A 16,280-nucleotide genomic window follows, 5' to 3' on the forward strand; every position below is an offset into this window, starting at 1 on the left:
CCATATTTTGGAGATGACGACTCAGCGCAGATGAAGAATTCACAACAACAGAGGAAACACCACAACATTCCTGCCATCGAAGCTCCGTCCTGACGCTCCGTGTTACTGAGCTCAGTCATGAGAACTTCCTGTCTGAGCTGATGAGCATTTAAACATAAAATACTAAACACTCAGTTTTTATGACTTTAACTGAGTTTAACTGTTTGAAGACGCCACCCTGGATGTATGACTGCTTCCTGAAAGTTTAGAGACCAGATTACAGATGGTATAAAATGAATAAATGAATGTCCCTCATTTCTTTTCCATCTATCTGTTAAAGTAAACTCAGGAAAAACAGAACTAATGATAATTAATAAAAAGACAAACGTGCTTTGTTTAAACAGTTACACCATTTTTTAAATTCATTTTTAATTTTTTTAAGAAACAAATTTTTAAATTTATTAAGCAAATAAACGTAGCTTACTTTAGCTTCACATTCAAAGTGTGGTTGTCTGGCTGCACCACGGCAGACAAAAAGGCACTTCAGAGGGTCATTAACATCAATCATTGGACATCCTGAAGGACCTGTGCAGCTGTCTCAGTGTACTCAGAGACCAGGTTACATCAAAAAACTCTATTTTCTGCGGTATTCGCTTGATTGTTACACCCCAGTCTACCGTCGTGTTTTTTTTCATTGACCACTGACAAAAAAGCCTCATTTCTGCTGTTCAATAACAAAGAAATGTAAACTTTTACAAATGATTGCTTAGCTGTGTCTCTAATCAAACCTCTGTAACTTTGCTCTGCTTCATCTTCAGCAGCATCAGGTAATGTTCAGATGTTGATTCATGGTTTTCTTCTGTTTTTCATCTTTCTGTGTTACCTCAGTTACTTTGACACAAAGACATCTGCTGTGATGCTCACTCCTCCGAAGTCTCACAAGTGCCAGCTTTGTGTTTATACATGGATATAAAAATATAGACTGTACGGATAAATGACCAGAATTATAATATTTCTCACTGAATCTGAATTGAATCAGTTATAGAAATCGATACCCAGCCCTAGCAATAGCCCTAATCAGTGCTAACAGCTGGCATGACTGCCTCCCTGGACTTTTGGGGGGCAATAATGTGCAACAAACATCCATTCTAGAATTTATTATGTCATACTTTTTTGCACTTTTATCCACTTTAAATTTTACTGCGTTGTGTTTATTTCTGGCGTGGGACAATTTTCCAATGTCATTGTACTATTGTACTAAATATGACTGAAACGACAATAAAGAGTTATCTTAAAATTGTTTTATTTTAAAATCAGAACCAGACAGTAAAGGAAAACTAAATCACTGATCAAAACCAATACCAATGCTTCATTTTACCACTATAAAATTTAAAGTCATCACTGTTAACATTACAGTCATAAATCTTTTAAGAGATAATTTCACACAGAACTCAACTTCAATTTCAACACCCAGTGTGACAAACACTGATATAAACTACAGCTACATGCTATGATGTCACGCGTTGTTCTGTAGATTAGAATAATTAAAAATGATAATAATGATAAATCGGTGTGAGCTGGATTAACCATTGGACAATAAGAAAATGACCAATTCTTCACTAAATTAAAGGCATTTAGATTTTTTAGTGTATTAAATATCGGTGGATCTTATGTTAAAGTGTGGAAACGCTTGTCATGTATGATAATCTCTGAGTTTTGGAGGAAGAAACAGGACAGAACTTTTTATGTATTTGCATGGCAGGCTGCAGTTCCCCCTGTGGCCGGCCGGCGGCGCTGTTTCCACAGTTGGCGAACTGCCTGTATTTGGTTGAAGGACTATGTTGTAAAAATCTTTCAAACTGTTAATTTTCGGAGTTTTCGCGACTCCTCCGCAGGAGTGCTCGGTGGGTTCGGGGCCGGCGTGACCGCCTCTTCCCGGGGACAGGCGGACCGTCCCGCCTAGGACAGTGTGGCGCGGGTGCTTAGCGGTTTTCTGATCTCTGGAGGTTTTTGCTGTTAGCTCCGCAGCTAATCCTAAAAGTCGCATCAGCTGTGCGGATTAAAAGTTTCCCCACAAAGCCGGGCCCAGGAGGAGGCTCTGCTGGGCACATTTAGGGAACTTCATCGCGGCTGTTTCTGCGTATTTTTCGCGGTTTTACGCAGTCGTAAAAAATAACGTTAGCGGCGCAGCAAGTGAAGCCAGCTGTGGGTCATAAATGTCGCCGTGGCCCGCAGTCACACGCGGATAATAAGGTTTTCGTAAGGAGATGCGGTAAAGAGAGGCGAGCTTCGCTGTTCAGCCCGCTGACTCGGCGGCTCTGGGTTTGCTGCTAGCGAGGCCTGCGGGTCGGGCTTCCACCGGGCTCGAGTAGAGCCCGTAGCCGCCGTCAAGCGGTTGAAGGCCGGCAGACGGCGCAGTCGGGCCTGTGGACCAAAGTATGGAACGGATGGAAGTGGACCAGTGCGCAGGCGCAGGAGGCGGGGCACTTCGCAGGTCGAACAGCGCCCCCATGATCACGAGTGTCAGGTTAGTGGTTCTACACCACACGTTGAACTCCGTCCAAAAGAACTTAAATTTTAATGTATTGATCACAGAAAGCTCGAAGGTATTATTTTAATAGATAAAGTAAGTCATCTTAATACAACAGTCCTGGTCTTTTATTCGGCTTAATGCCAGGTGTGATGTAATAAAATTAAATGTTTATTTTACTTGTGCTTATTTTCACTTAGATAATAATAGAACTATACAGAAAGATTGTAAACATGGCCAACTTATTACTGTTTTTATGTTTGTTAATCTCCTGCTGTGAATACTAATGTCTTAGCTTGAAAGTAGCAGCCACTATAGTCCATATAATAATTAGTTTAAACTACAGTTTATTTACACATGAAATAATTTGCAAATCTAAAAAATGTAAATATGAGAAATTAAAAAATTCTGTGGCTACTTGGATAAAAATAAAAAACACTCCTGGCATCCTTTTTGATTTTTGTACTTTGAAAATCATTAAACAGATTTTAAAAATGACACGTACCATGAGGGCAGCAAGAATCAGTTTGAACCCTGAACATACGAGAACAAAATTTTAACATAATTGTTCATAATTGTTTAAGATACTGATGCCAATAAATAGTTATTTATATATTTAAATATCCAAACCTCGGCTCTGTGAAAATTACACGAGAGGTTATTGATTATCTTATTTATCACGTTATTGCTCTCTCTCAGTGACGGGATGACGGTCTTCAGTCCCGTGTCCTCGGCTCGGTACAGACGCAGCAGCATCTCCATCAACCCCAGCTGTCCCTCGCAGGTCAGTAGTGCTGCAAAAACTTTATTTACCGAAAAATGTTCATAAGCAGTGAGATAACACAGTGTTTAAGCACACCTGATCTGAAGCGTCAGGTGTTTCCTTTGAGCTGTAGAGGTCGACCGAAACTTAAACCAGAAGAGACAGAGAGCTGCACAGGAACCAGATGTGACAGCTGCACCAGCTTTGAGAAAAACCCTCTGATCTGGATATTAAAGTTTTTATCGAGGGCTGAAACTGGAAGGTCTCATCAACCAATCACAGCTCCCCTAACTGCACCCCATGCCGATGTTTATGACTGCTCGTACGCTTGCAGAAGGAAACAAGGAGCCAACTGCACTCATGTTTTACTGTTCAACATACTTTTAACTCAAAATGTTCAAGTACTGAGGAGAAATTATAAGATAAGCACCACATTTGACCTTTTAATCTGCCGTTGAAACACAGAGCAGAGCTAGTCTCTAATCTGACGATCATCATAGACGCTGGGCCAAACACCACGTTCTCCTCCGACTTCTCTGTAACTTTGTTTTTGTACTTTTGTCTTCACCACAAAGATCAGCAGCAAATATCCAGTCAGGACTTCCTGCTTGGATCCTTGAAGAACTCAGCAGGACTACAAACAGTGATAAAAGTCAGACTAAACTGTGATGAGCACTTTGACTGCATCTGTTCTGAAGTTAAAGGATAAACTGTGGAGATCACTCAGAGTTGGAAAAAATCTCGAGACAGTTTTCAGATCTAATAATAAAACGTTTATTCATGTTGCACCTTTTTAACTTAAGTTCAGACAGCAGGGCCAGAAATACACCAGGATGTAACATAGAATAAAAAGGGTCAGACAATCGATTACAAAACGATCAGTGATGATAGAATCAAATCAAATGACCTTCTCTCTCGACTCAGCCTGATGGAAAAGCACAGTTCCAGCCTTCAAACAAAGATGGCAGCACAGCTTACAAACTCACAGCTCGTGACCTCTGACCTGCACAGTCTGAAGCTTGTCCTTTAAATGATGCTCTCTTCATTTCAGCTTCACGTAAACCTTTCAGTCCACTTTTTATCCGTTTTAGCCTCTTTGAGCTCCTGTTTTACACATTTTTCCTCTTTCAGCTCGTCCCTCTGTCTCCTTTCTCTCTGACCGGATACAGACTCGACCACAAGAGGCAGGTGAGGACAGACTTCCTGCTCTGCTTCCCGCCAGCACGCCACTTTCTTTCTCTTTTTGCTCAGCATCGTCTACAACATGTTTAAGCTATTTTTAAATCAAAGAGCAGTGCTTCAGTGTCTGTGTTTGCTTCACCTCAGGAGGAGAACACGGAGATGACGCTCAGAGGGACTCTGCAGAGACTCGGGTAATCCAGAAACTCTACTTCTATCTTTGAGGTTTAAACAAGCAGTCGGTAACCCTCTGTCTCTCTTCCAGTCCTTCCAGTCTGGTCCCAGTTCCTCCAGGCAGCCAGTGGCACAACCACACATCAGTGGTGAGCTTCTCCACTTCAGCTTTCATGCTGCCTCACTCTTATTTTGATGGTTTACAACTGCACTTCCTGTCAGGATGCTTTATTCTTTTCTAACCTGCTGAGCCTCATGGGTATTGTAGTTTTTAGACCAATAAGAAAGAGCTTTAGTTTCGAATGTAGTTTGAATCTCCTGACTTGGAGCCCTGAAACTAAACCCGATCAAACAGTGAATGAAGTTCATTTAAACTGGAGCTTTTTTTTCTTCAGTGGTTTCCGTCACACGACAGCGGCGTCACGCCCAACTCGTCCCCGAGTCCTACCAGGAGGTTCAGGTTTGTCTAACGCCTAAGCCTGATTTATTGTGTAGTCATTGCGCCACTGTGCTGACGAATGTGTCGATTGCCCCGCAGACCTGCGGTCAGCACCACGGTGAGGTGGCCGGCGTTGACTCCGCTGAAGAGGAAAGGTAACCAACATTTTACTGTGGATCATTCTTATTCTGCAGTCTTGAAACAAAAGTGTGTAAATCTGTGAAAACTCATCCCTCAGGGGGGGTGGAGTCAGATGGACCCCCAAAGAAGCTCTTTGTTGCTGGGGTGACAGACCCCACCCACCACAGCAGCTACACAGTTAGGTGAGGATGACCTGAGAGATGCATTGTGTTCAAAACCTAAAACGTGAAACCTGATCTTCCTCCTCTCTTCTCAGCGTCTCACAGTCAGCGGCAGACTCTCCTCCTGTGGGAGGGTCCATTCCTCAGTCCCACCCCCTGTCTCTCTCGCCCCCACCCGCCTTCACTCCCTTCACCTCCCACCAGCACCCTGGACACTAAAGACCAGCTCACCTCCCGACCCGTCACAGTGGGCACAGACCGCCCGTCAGCAGCTGGAGGAACTTCAACCTTCATCACATCGTAGATCTGTTCCAGTCATCCACCAGTGTCCCTGTAAGCCCCGCCTCTGTAGATTTCCAGCTGTCCCCATTGGCTGATTGAAGATTCATCTCCACAATCATGTCACTTTGTGGCTCCACCCCACTGCCATCAAACAGTGCCGAGAGGACTCGACATCAGTGTCATCGTGACATCATGAAGTAAACTCGGGAAACTTTGTAGGACTGAAGACACGCTGGTTGTGTAATCGGGTTGAACAAGCGCAGCTTGGAGTGAAGGGGTTTGTGGGTAATCCTTACGTGAACATGGAGCAGAAATTAGGACTGAAGAAGAAAAAGGAAAAGCCAGAGGATGTCCCATTCTTTTGCTTCCTTTCTTTAAAAACGCGTTGAAGACGGATCTCGGCTCGTGGAAGGATGAAACCTGGAGGCTCCTGTCCAAACGGACCAATCAGCTGATGCTGTTCATGTTCAACTTCCTGTTTCTCTGTAGTTTATTATTGAGATAGTTCAAATGAGGTCCTGAGTTGTATTCAGGACTTAAACGCAGACCGCTGTCCGGACGGTCTTCGGAGGCACTTCAGGAACATTTGATTTCCTCTTCAATCGACGGGATCGGAATCAAACTTGGAAACTTCAGCACAACTTTTGTTTCCTGAAGTTGCTTTTGTAAAATCTCAGAAATCTTTCTGTAAGGAAGACATAGAAATGATGAGGTTTATTTAGAGGAATTCATGAGTGTTCATGATCATCTGGACTCACAGCCCTTCATCGAATCAAGGATCATTCCCGATCCCAAAACCACATGAAGGTGGGCTGAAGCTCTGCCTCTGAACAACACTTCAGCCTTCGAAGGCTTTTTGTGTTTTAATGAAAACTTCCAGTTATGGGTGAGACTGGATCCTTCTGGTTTTGTCAGATCTCAGTTGGAGGCCGTTTTTAAGCCGGTCTCCAGTAAGAGGAAAGAGGTGGTTTCTTGTTAATAGTGTATCTATATGTGAATACTTTGAGCAGCTGGTGTGCGCTGACCTTCCTTCGGCCTGCAGAAAGAAGCCGTGCTCTTCCTCCTCTGATATACATTTATGATTGAACTCGTTCAACCCACTAAATGTCTGTGAAGGTTCTCAGTCATCCAGGTCATCGTAGTCAAAGGAGCTTGCAAAGAAAAGCATCTGGACTTCTTTAAGTTGCTTTAAGTTGCTTTTCAAGCAACTTAAAGCAACTTAAAGAAGTCCAGACGCTTTTCTTTGCAAGCTCCTTTGACTCAACCCACTAAAGTTAGTTTGCTTGAGTCTGCTCTGATTTATCAGCCACACCTGACCTACAGAGAGTTTAGAGTGTTGAGTGCTTCCTGAGGCCGTTTGACGGGGGAAGCTAGACTGTGCAGGTACAGGCCCCCATAAAGAGAGGGGCCGGTCAGTTCTTCAGCGTTAGCAGCATTTAGTTACATGAAAGCTCACTGACACCAAAGCAACAGTTACCAACATCAGTTGACTTGATGTGGTTTTGGATGTATGTGCCGTGTGGTGTTACCGTGAAGTATTATCCATGTGGTGCATGGTTCAAAGTTCACGCCGCATGTCAGTGAGCAGGTTTGTGCTGTAAGAATATTACAGCAATAAATAAAGGTGATATGGTATTCCTGCTGGAAGCACCAGTTCACCGGTCTGGATATAATGATGTTCCTGTGATGATGTGAGCACAAATCTGAGGTCAGAGGTCGGAGGCGATGCTTTATGTGGACGAGCTGCAGTTCTGCTTCCAGCGTTTGCACAGTGCTGTACAGTTTCCTACGATCACTCATCGTGCCTGAACATGTCTTCATTTGGGAGGAGCAGCGGTCGGGTCAAAGGTCAGGCCTGAGGTTCAGTGAGACATGTTTGTAAATAGTCTCTATAAGCTCTTTGATGAAGTGTCTTTATTCCCAGTTAAAGAGAAAGACCCGCTGAGCGTTGGTCGCCATCGGCGACGCAGACACAAAAGCTTTGTAGTTTTTTTAGAGGCAGATTATATTTTGCCGTCACCACTTTGCACAGTTTGACCATTTTATCGTCCTTTCATTCAGAGACTGATGACATAACCTCGTGGAAGGATGCTGTCCAGTTCTGCTGCTTTTTCTGTTCTTGCTTTATTGTCACGACTCTGAGTCTGTCCTGTTCCAGACGCTCTCACATGGCGGCTCGGGGTTCGTGAGCAGGCCCACACCAAAGTCTTCACCTGCTAAAATGTCTAAAACAGGGGTGGGCACCTCCAGGCCTCGAGGGCCCCTGTCCCTGCAGGTTTTAGATGTGTCCTTGAAGCAGCACAGCTGATTTAAATGACTAAATTAGCTCCTGCAGTTCTCCAGAGGCCTGGTAACGAACTGATCATGTGATTCAGGTGTGAGATCTGAAACCTGCAGGACACCGGCCCTCGGGGCCTGAAGGTGCCCACCCCTGGTCTAAAAGGAAAAAATAAACTATTATTTAACTTTTTAAAAAAGCAAAACGTGTCAAAAAAGATGTAAATCAGACATTTACTGATTCTTCTGCTGCGTTTTTCATGCAGTTTGTCTGAATCAGGATTCATTTCCAGTTTGAAGCGTCTGAAGCAGGACAGACTTTCCTCAGAGGTCACGACACGCTGCCAAATTCTAGTCGCTGTTCAGACAGACCGTAGCTTTAAGACAACTTCCTGTGTGTGTGTGTGTGTGTGTGTGTGTGTGTGTGTGTGTGTGTGTGTGTGTGTGTGTGTGTGTGTGTGTGTGTGTGTGTGTGTGTGTGTGTGTGTGTGTGTGAGATAAACTTTGCACAAGCGCCATCCCATGCTGTCAGTAGCTCTGGTGAGAGGTGGTGTTATGTAGCGGGACAGAAATGTGACGGACTCTGGTTTAAACGTCTTTGGTGTTTCGTTGTCGAGACTCTCGTCCTGCAGGTGTCTGAAGTCCAATATCATGTTTTTATTTTTATATGTGATGCACGTGTCCCGTGTGATTGGAGGTTTTCGTGTTGGACATGAAGCTGTTATCCGTTACATCCTGACACGGACAGATTTTTATGCAGAGGCGAGGATGTGAGCGCTGTTCTCAGAGGTATTTGCTGAAAGTTTTTCAGTATTGAAGGAGTATTTCACTCTGGCAGAGCGCCGAGAGTCAAACGTCAGAAATGACCCTGGGGGGGCCCTGTAGTTCCCCCGCCTCCATCACACTGTAGAGCTTCAGTTTGACAGCAGCTCAGGCTTCACCTTCATCTGAGTCTCCATCAGTGGATGGAGTCCTCTGAGTTCCAGCAAACAAAACATCCTGTGTGGGAAATAATGTTTTGGCTCAGCCTGACACCACAGCGCCACCTTCAGGGCCCACACAAACTACGCCTTACCTACTGGGTTTTCAGACTGCAGAGGCGTCGCCTGTGATCATGTGACCAAGACTTCCCTGTCAGTCACATGGTAACAGCTGGCTGATACCTGTGTTTCAGTAAACAGGCTCCGCCTCCATGAACATCGAGAGCGACCTTCAGCTGGTTTCATAGTTTTTACTCACGCTCATCAGCAACATTAAATATTTAACTTTGTAATGAAGAAAAAAGCCTGTTTTTATTTTTCTGAAATTATGAAAGTCGGCGAAGGACCAGAGTGAGATACGACTTTAACAAAAGGGCTGCTAAGAGTTTTATTGTTGAGGACAAAGGGAACTAAAAGCACATCAGTCACACGTTCACGTGTAAATACTTGGACTTGTCTACGTGGATGAGACGATGTATTTTTATGCAACTGAAACATTAAAGTCTATATTCAAGTGTTCATTCCCTCGAGACGTTCTCACGGCTGTACGAGAAAAAGAACGACTTTAGTGGAAACTGTTCATGTACACACTATAAATATATATAAATATTATATTGTATATGAAAAATACCAATAAAAGAACGTCTGTACCTTCACATCGGCGAGTTTGTTCTCGTCATTGTTACGAGACTCTGGTGTCAACGTGGCAGCGTCACAGAGGGACGATCGCTCAGAGAACCTCTGCTCTGCTCGAGCGACGCACAAAATGAAGCTTTAAAAACAGATTTACTCATTTTATCAGCTTCGATTTCTTCCAGCTTCGACACACTTTAGTAAATATCAGGCGTCTGAAAATCAAGTTATAAACGTTTAAACTTCAGCCTGTCCCAAACCGTCCTCATCAGGTTACGAAACAAACTCGTATCCTCAGATTTGTGTCTGTTGTCCAAAGTTTGCCTCAAAGCAAAGGAAGAAAAACACGTCAAACAGTTGTGAGTCAAGTTTATTCAACATAATTCAAACTGCTTTTACATCAGACCCTCAGCGATGAGGTCACAAAGCTCGCTGCGGATACCGTCGTGGTTGCCATCCACTACCCTAAGGCGACTGAAGGAGACTTCCTGTCACCTGACCCCATGTGCCGAGTCATTTCAAGCCCCTCTGAGCCTTGAAGCTCCACCCACACCACCTCATCAAAAAGCCAGCTGACAGCCGCTCTCCTCTGAACAGGAAGTTGTAAATGCGCGATGATGTCAGCACGATGAGCAGAGCTCAGCAGGACGCCAGCTCAGAGCAAACCGAAGCTTCAGAGCGGTGGTCGCCTTTGTGGGGGGGTCAGAGTCGACCCTCTCAGTGCTTCACACTGAAACGAGCCAATCATGAAAAAAAATCACGGCCGCCTTTTTGGTCGGCTTGTTGTCGTAGTGATGATGCTGGTCAGCACTCATAATGCTGGTGTGGGAGGGGCCACGCACTGTGTAGGGGCGTTCACACATCCAGGAGAGCGCTGAACCTCCTACCATCAAATCATGTTTACTCTGAAGGTGGAGGTTGGCCGCTGGCACCACGTCCTGCAGATTCAGGTGGGCGGTGCAGGTCAAAGTCAGGGGTGGGGTCAAATTTGGAGGCTCAGAGGTCAGAGGTGAATCTGCACATGAGTATCTGCAGGCAAACGTCTTCACGATAACGACGCTCACAAACTGACCTGAAACTAAAACTGACTGAAAATAAAAAAAATATCTGCGTCACTACAACAGAAGAAAAGTCCGACTCGAGCTTCATCAGGAAAAAAATAAAATAAAAGTGAGAAAGTGAGGCGGCTCTGGAGAGGTCAGAGGTCAGCGGGACAGGAGGGGGAGGTCACTGGAGTTCATGATGAGGCTGGAGTCCAGGTTGAGGCTCTCTGAGGAGAGAAGAGGAGTTTATGGACAAACTGACGTGAGTCTGCAGGAGCTCCACCCCTTCACACCCGCGCCACACTGACCTTGATCAAAGTTCAGCTTCTTATTGGACGAGCCATCTCCGAGGCCTTCGATGTCCACCAGGTCACTGTTGACGTCCGAGTCGTTCAGAGCGCTGAGCGTCACGTCTGCAGGCAGAAGGACAGCTCGGATTAACAGAGAGAACCTCGGAGCGTCTGAGGCCTCGGGGGTTAAAGGTCAGCACACAGTGGCAGGAAGTCCAGAGGTGCACGGTTCTTTATCTGCTCCTGGGCCTCAGCTCAACCTGTCTAAAACCAGCTGCTTTAGCTCCTCCCCCTCTTTCTAACCATCATCGTCCCCTCTCTGTGACATCACACAGATCAAAGAAAAACGCAGCGGATCTCACCTGCTGTCTTTTGCTTCTTGATGGGCGGGGCCAGGGAGGGGCTGCTCTGCATTCCAGTGGAAGCCACGACTTGCGAGGTCGGCACGGAGATGATGGCGGACGCGGCGGGCGCCGGGGTGGGTGTCATGGCGACTGGAGTTTTCTTGACGCTCTTCTTGGGAGACTCGGAGGAAATGGGCACCCGGCTGTCCTCATACAGCTTCCTCTTCACCGTGCTCTTTATCTGAGCTCTGCAGAGGAAGAGGAGCGGCCGTCAGCCAATCAAAGTTCATTCTGCTTTTACATCCTTAAAGGAAATGCTTGAAATTTTTTAACATAAAATATTCAACAGTGAAGCCTTTAAACGCGTCACATGAGCATTTATTGGCGTATCTATGAGTTTTGCGTCTGCAGTCCTACAACAACAACCCGACACCAAAGAGTCTCACTCGTGTTTCCTACATTCATGTCCTCCGTCCATTTAACACAAACAGCAAACATGAAGTGACCTCCATGCGTTAGCGGAGCCCTCCTTTACTTTTGATTCCCTTCGTGTTGTCACGTTTCCTCCGGCGACCTCGTCTGATTCTCGTTTCCTGTTTTTGTTGAACGATTCTAAAACTAAACGTCTTCATTAATAAAAGGCAAACTGCTCCTTTAACACTCACACTGTGCGCTCTTTGATCACCGTGCTGATGTTGTTGAGGTCGTCTCCAAACCGACGCACAGCCAGTCGCAGCATCTCGATCTCTGTCTCCGTCCACTTGGCCCTGAGGACACAAACACGGCATCAGTTCACAGAAAAACTCAAACATGTCGACAAACCGCTCACGTCCAAACACGTGAAACCACGCTGCTCGTTTCCAGCTGTGTTTTATCCCCCCTGCATGTGTGTGAGGCTCACATTCAGTTTATAGTTTACAGTTAGCTGTAGTGTTTGGTCACAACCAACTGACACTATGTCAGTAATGCAGCCACTTCCTCTGTGTGTGTCTGTCTCACCCTGCAGGGCTGGAGTCGGACACTGGGTGGAGCTGCATGGTCAGCTCTCCCAGCTTGGTGAAAGCTGCGCCAGCTGCTGAGAAGATCTCGCCCACCTGCAGGAAACACAGCCATCAATGCTCCGATTTACACGGTGACCGTAGACATGATCTACGCTGCACACCACCTTTAACTGCACACTCAGGTGCTACACCACCAGCTGTGTTTCCCTCACTGTAAACATGGAGACCTATCACAACCTGGATCAGGTGTGCACCACATACATATACACTCATTCACTGCATTTCTAAACAATCTGAGGAAAAAGTGAAGCACAAAGCAGATTTACTCTGAGCTGAAACAGTGAGCTGATTTATCAGGACTCTCTCTGCAGTACAGTCAGTGCGATGTGTGGCTGCATCTGAAAGCTGTTTCTGGTTCATCATTTGTCTCTGATAAGAACAACACAGCGTCACTTTTAACACATCTTGCTGTCATGGTGAGGCGATAGTACCGCACTGCTTCTAATCAACTGGATTTCTGCGCAAAAATAAAAAAAAAGCTCTGAGTGTTCAGTATGTGCCGAATTTGCCTCTACTTTTTATAATTTAGGGGTGAAAAGATATTAAAGTATATTTCATGACGCTCTTCTTCATGATGCAGCAACTGAATTAAATTGAGTTATGTGTGCAGCTACATGACCGGTTCTCTACAAGTTGGCTGTTAAGCTCAATTTTTGCACTTACGTAAAAGAAAAAAAAACATAAGCAGGTGAAAGCTTACCTTAGCAGAGGCTGACGTCATTTCTGAGCCTCAGGTGAAAAAAAATATTATTTTGAAACAAACGGTAGCTAGCTGTTAGCTACAATTAGCTCCTATGATCTTAGCTAGCTGACTTCCGTTAGCGGGATTCCCAAGATTTAAGATCCTAAACTCGCGAAGCTGTGCGGGACTCGCGTCCGATGAGAAGTTGCGATTTAATTTGGTCATTTATGAATTACATATTCAGAAAGAAAAATTATAAATATCACAACAAAGACAAACGGGAAACAGAGAATGATGCGCGACTTTGCAACTTAAACGCCATTGGCCAATTTGACAGGAAAAGGCGGAGTGTATGGGCACAGGATATTTCATTGGTCGCTGGCCTGCGGCTTACGAACAGTAGCGACATTCGCCGAATAAAGCCGAGCGGTGAGATCAGCTGACCGAGAGGCTTCGTTCTTCGATGGGTCCTCTTTCAGTTTAGAGTATAATAATAGTAATAATAATAATAATCTTTTGATCGATCAAAGGGACGCGGACATGCCGTCGCTGCTGTTCTGCGGGCCGAAGATGGCCGCGTGCGGGATCGTGATCAGCATCTGGGGCGTCATCATGCTGGTAAGATCACGAAGGGACCGACTATTTCCTGGAAGGCTAAGGAACTACCAGTGGGGACTCTGTATTTGGATTAAATATAATGTTATTATGAGCAATTTCTTGCTGCTAATTTTATTCGAAGTTGGTAAAACTCTCAACGCATTTCAACGCTGACTGGCTAATCACTGAATTCCAGTACTTCTCGGGTACATAGACGGAGCCCACGTAGGCCGATCTGAATGTAGTTCTGCTGGTTTCACCCTCCTTGACCTCCTAAGACCCGAACTCTTCCATGGCATGGATTTTTAATTTCTCTTTGAAATTTGGGCTAATTGGGACCTGATGAATGTAAAAACAAAGAATCACGAGATTTGTTTATTTTTTTACCTGAATTTTGTTTCTAAGAAAAATGAGAGCCACATATGAGGATATTCGTTTAAAATTTTGATAAAACAGTAGCACCATAATGTCCTCGTAAGTGGATATCCTCCCAGCCCATTGTTCCTTCAGTGGGCTGGTTTCAGTCATTATGCAAATGTCCTGTTTGTAAGAGTAATGTTTATAACTTTCCTGGATGACTGAGATGCATCAACACATTTTGCGACTCATTTTATTTCTGTCTGATAAGAAAACTATTCAATCAGATATTTCATTCACCACAAATAACTACAGTTACACTTCCAAGCATTTTTAAGCACCACATCTGAAATTCAACCACTTTTCAAACCTTGAAAAGACAATATTAAAATTCAAGCATTTACAAGGATTTCAAGCACCTGTACGAACCCTGTTTAAAGGTTCTGAGGTCTCAGGTCTGTCAGTTAAAATATTTAGCAGATCACTTCCTGCTTTTCTTATCAGAATAAATCCTCGGTTGAAGCAGTGAACAGAAAACATTTAAACTCAGTGACGAGGTTCGATTCGTAGCTGTGGCCCTGACGGATCCCCGAGCCTCATGTTGACCCCGTGTCTTGCTCTCTTGCAGGCGATGTTGGGAATCTTCTTCAGTGCCAAGTCAGCCGTGCTGATCGAAGACGTCCCGTTCACCGAGGATGACATCCATAACGAGTGAGTTGGGGGTTAAAAGCTGCTCGGTCGGTTCGACCCGAGCTTGAGACGCTGCGACGCGTCATAGATGCGACGGCAAATCAGAGGAAGCAGGGTCAGTCTGACCGATGACAAACAGCAGATAAACTCGTCTTCTCCTTTTTTTCCCCACAGTAAAAATCCCCCTCAGAACATCTACAGTCTCTACAACCAGGTCGGCATCAACTGCTTCATCGCCGCTGCCGTCTACGTGGTGGTGGGCGCCATCTCGCTCTGCCAGGTCCGACTCAACAAGCGGCAGGAGTACATGGTGACATAAAGACCTGCGGCGATGGCCTGACCTTTGACCTCGAGCACCTGGTTCCTGTCCATAAAGTTTATTTATATCTCAACGCTGGAAAATCTGATTGGCTAAGATTAAAAAGGGGGCGGGGTCAGGTATCACCTGGATTATTTATTTTGTATTTACGTGTTTGTTGTTGTTGTTGTTGTTGTTGTTGTTGGGTGAATTGTTGTTTCATTCCTTTCCGTTGGACATGAAAGTGACCAAAAGTGTGAAACACTCACGTCTGCTCGCCACATTAATCACATTAACAAGGAAACGGGGGGGCGGAGCCCCGAGGATGCCTCCACCATCAGCTGAGGCGGTTTTATCGTGTCACAAGAACAAAGACGAAGGCGTCGCTCGGGCGTCCTCTGCTCGAACAGATCGGAGGACATGAGGCGGTGCTGTGTCTCTGATGTGGGTCTGTGTTTGCTGGAACATCGTTTGCAATAAAGTGTGTGAGTGGAAAACTACAGGGAGTCGTCTTCATTTCAGTTACTGTGGAAAAATGTTCCTCATGGATTTAAATGGGGTTCGTTTTGTTTGGTTTGGTTTTAATTATGAAAGAAAATTTTTAAGAAACTTCTTCTGTGTTGATCTTTAGTTTAAATTATATATTTTTTACTGGAGTATTTTCAGAATTTGCTTCAGAACAATCTTTAGTTGCCATTAGTTCACATTTTTTGATGCTAAGATGGAGACTTGATGTTTTAGAAGATACCTTAGTGTTAATAGCGATAGGAATTTAAGCTTTCCTTTAAAAATAAAATGGTGTCACCTGTCCAGTGTGTTGAAACGAAATTGTGCACAACTAAAAACCAATATGGGGGAAAAGGATGTCATCAATGAATTCCTCTACAAATATTAAACCTGGGTTTTAAATACCCACCAAATCCAAGTTGGGTTAGTGAGTGTGGAATATAAAGTTGTGCTACAATATATCTACTGTTACTCTGTAAACATCTGAAACTAAAATAAGTCTGTTCTTCAAAAACGTCAGGGTAAACCAAAATGAGCCTTGTGAGGTTTTTTTTTTTAATAAAACCTGAATGTGAGTCATCAATATTCCAAAGTCCAAAATTGAATTTCATCTTTTTACTAAAGTGAATGCTGGAGTTTTATAACAGCTAGTTTCCAGTATTAGAGAAGTTAGACGGTGAGTTCGGGCTGTGGAGAAGTGCAGTATCCACACTGTCCATATAAACATGTAATAGAAAGGCAGCTGCTTTACTTTGGGTGTATTCCTACACTGAATAATCTAAGCAGTAGTGATGTGTGGATCGATACTGAAATATCGATTCCTCCGATACCAATCATTCATGTTCTAGAATCGATTCTCATATTAAAATATCG

The 16,280-nt window shown here is 44.5% G+C and overlaps 3 protein-coding genes across 3 annotated transcripts; 2 read left to right on the forward strand and 1 right to left on the reverse strand.

The window, feature by feature from the left end:
* Positions 1 to 1,271: 1,271 nt before the first annotated feature.
* Positions 1,272 to 6,812, forward strand: LOC113031083 (P2R1A-PPP2R2A-interacting phosphatase regulator 1). Its single transcript, XM_026182966.2, has 9 exons — positions 1,272 to 2,506; positions 3,209 to 3,293; positions 4,404 to 4,460; positions 4,599 to 4,645; positions 4,717 to 4,774; positions 5,021 to 5,085; positions 5,164 to 5,219; positions 5,303 to 5,387; positions 5,462 to 6,812. Exons 1-9 carry the CDS (start codon positions 2,418 to 2,420, stop codon positions 5,583 to 5,585), a joined length of 666 nt encoding a protein of 221 aa, XP_026038751.1. The 5' UTR covers positions 1,272 to 2,417; the 3' UTR covers positions 5,586 to 6,812.
* Positions 6,813 to 9,890: 3,078 nt separating this feature from the next.
* Positions 9,891 to 13,298, reverse strand: bacc1 (BPTF associated chromatin complex component 1). The gene is made up of 6 exons (XM_026182477.2): positions 12,977 to 13,298; positions 12,215 to 12,309; positions 11,881 to 11,982; positions 11,234 to 11,463; positions 10,890 to 10,994; positions 9,891 to 10,808 (listed from the first exon to the last, which is right to left on the reverse strand). The coding sequence occupies exons 1-6, from the start codon at positions 12,995 to 12,997 to the stop codon at positions 10,744 to 10,746; spliced, it is 618 nt and encodes a 205-aa protein (XP_026038262.1). The 5' UTR covers positions 12,998 to 13,298; the 3' UTR covers positions 9,891 to 10,743.
* Positions 13,299 to 13,313: 15 nt separating this feature from the next.
* Positions 13,314 to 15,400, forward strand: rnasekb (ribonuclease, RNase K b). The gene is made up of 3 exons (XM_026182478.2): positions 13,314 to 13,576; positions 14,541 to 14,623; positions 14,777 to 15,400. The coding sequence occupies exons 1-3, from the start codon at positions 13,499 to 13,501 to the stop codon at positions 14,919 to 14,921; spliced, it is 306 nt and encodes a 101-aa protein (XP_026038263.2). The 5' UTR covers positions 13,314 to 13,498; the 3' UTR covers positions 14,922 to 15,400.
* Positions 15,401 to 16,280: the final 880 nt, after the last annotated feature.

This window comes from Astatotilapia calliptera, chromosome 10 (assembly GCF_964374335.1).
Source record: "Astatotilapia calliptera chromosome 10, fAstCal68.1, whole genome shotgun sequence".
In the NCBI taxonomy this organism is placed as follows: Eukaryota; Metazoa; Chordata; class Actinopteri; order Cichliformes; family Cichlidae; genus Astatotilapia; species Astatotilapia calliptera.

Coding starts and splice junctions, on each gene's coding strand:
- LOC113031083 (XM_026182966.2), top strand. CDS start 2,418: ATGGAACGGATGGAAGTGGACCAGTGCGCAGGCGCAGGAGGCGGGGCA. Junction 3,294..4,403: donor ACCCCAGCTGTCCCTCGCAG/GTCAGTAGTGCT, acceptor TTCCTCTTTCAG/CTCGTCCCTCTGTCTCCTTT. Junction 5,086..5,163: donor AGTCCTACCAGGAGGTTCAG/GTTTGTCTAACG, acceptor ATTGCCCCGCAG/ACCTGCGGTCAGCACCACGG.
- bacc1 (XM_026182477.2), bottom strand. CDS start 12,997: ATGACGTCAGCCTCTGCTAAG. Junction 11,464..11,880: donor GTGATCAAAGAGCGCACAGT/GTGAGTGTTAAA, acceptor CTTCCTCTGCAG/AGCTCAGATAAAGAGCACGG. Junction 10,995..11,233: donor CAAGAAGCAAAAGACAGCAG/GTGAGATCCGCT, acceptor TTCTGCCTGCAG/ACGTGACGCTCAGCGCTCTG.
- rnasekb (XM_026182478.2), top strand. CDS start 13,499: ATGCCGTCGCTGCTGTTCTGCGGGCCGAAGATGGCCGCGTGCGGGATC. Junction 13,577..14,540: donor TCTGGGGCGTCATCATGCTG/GTAAGATCACGA, acceptor GCTCTCTTGCAG/GCGATGTTGGGAATCTTCTT. Junction 14,624..14,776: donor GAGGATGACATCCATAACGA/GTGAGTTGGGGG, acceptor TTTTCCCCACAG/TAAAAATCCCCCTCAGAACA.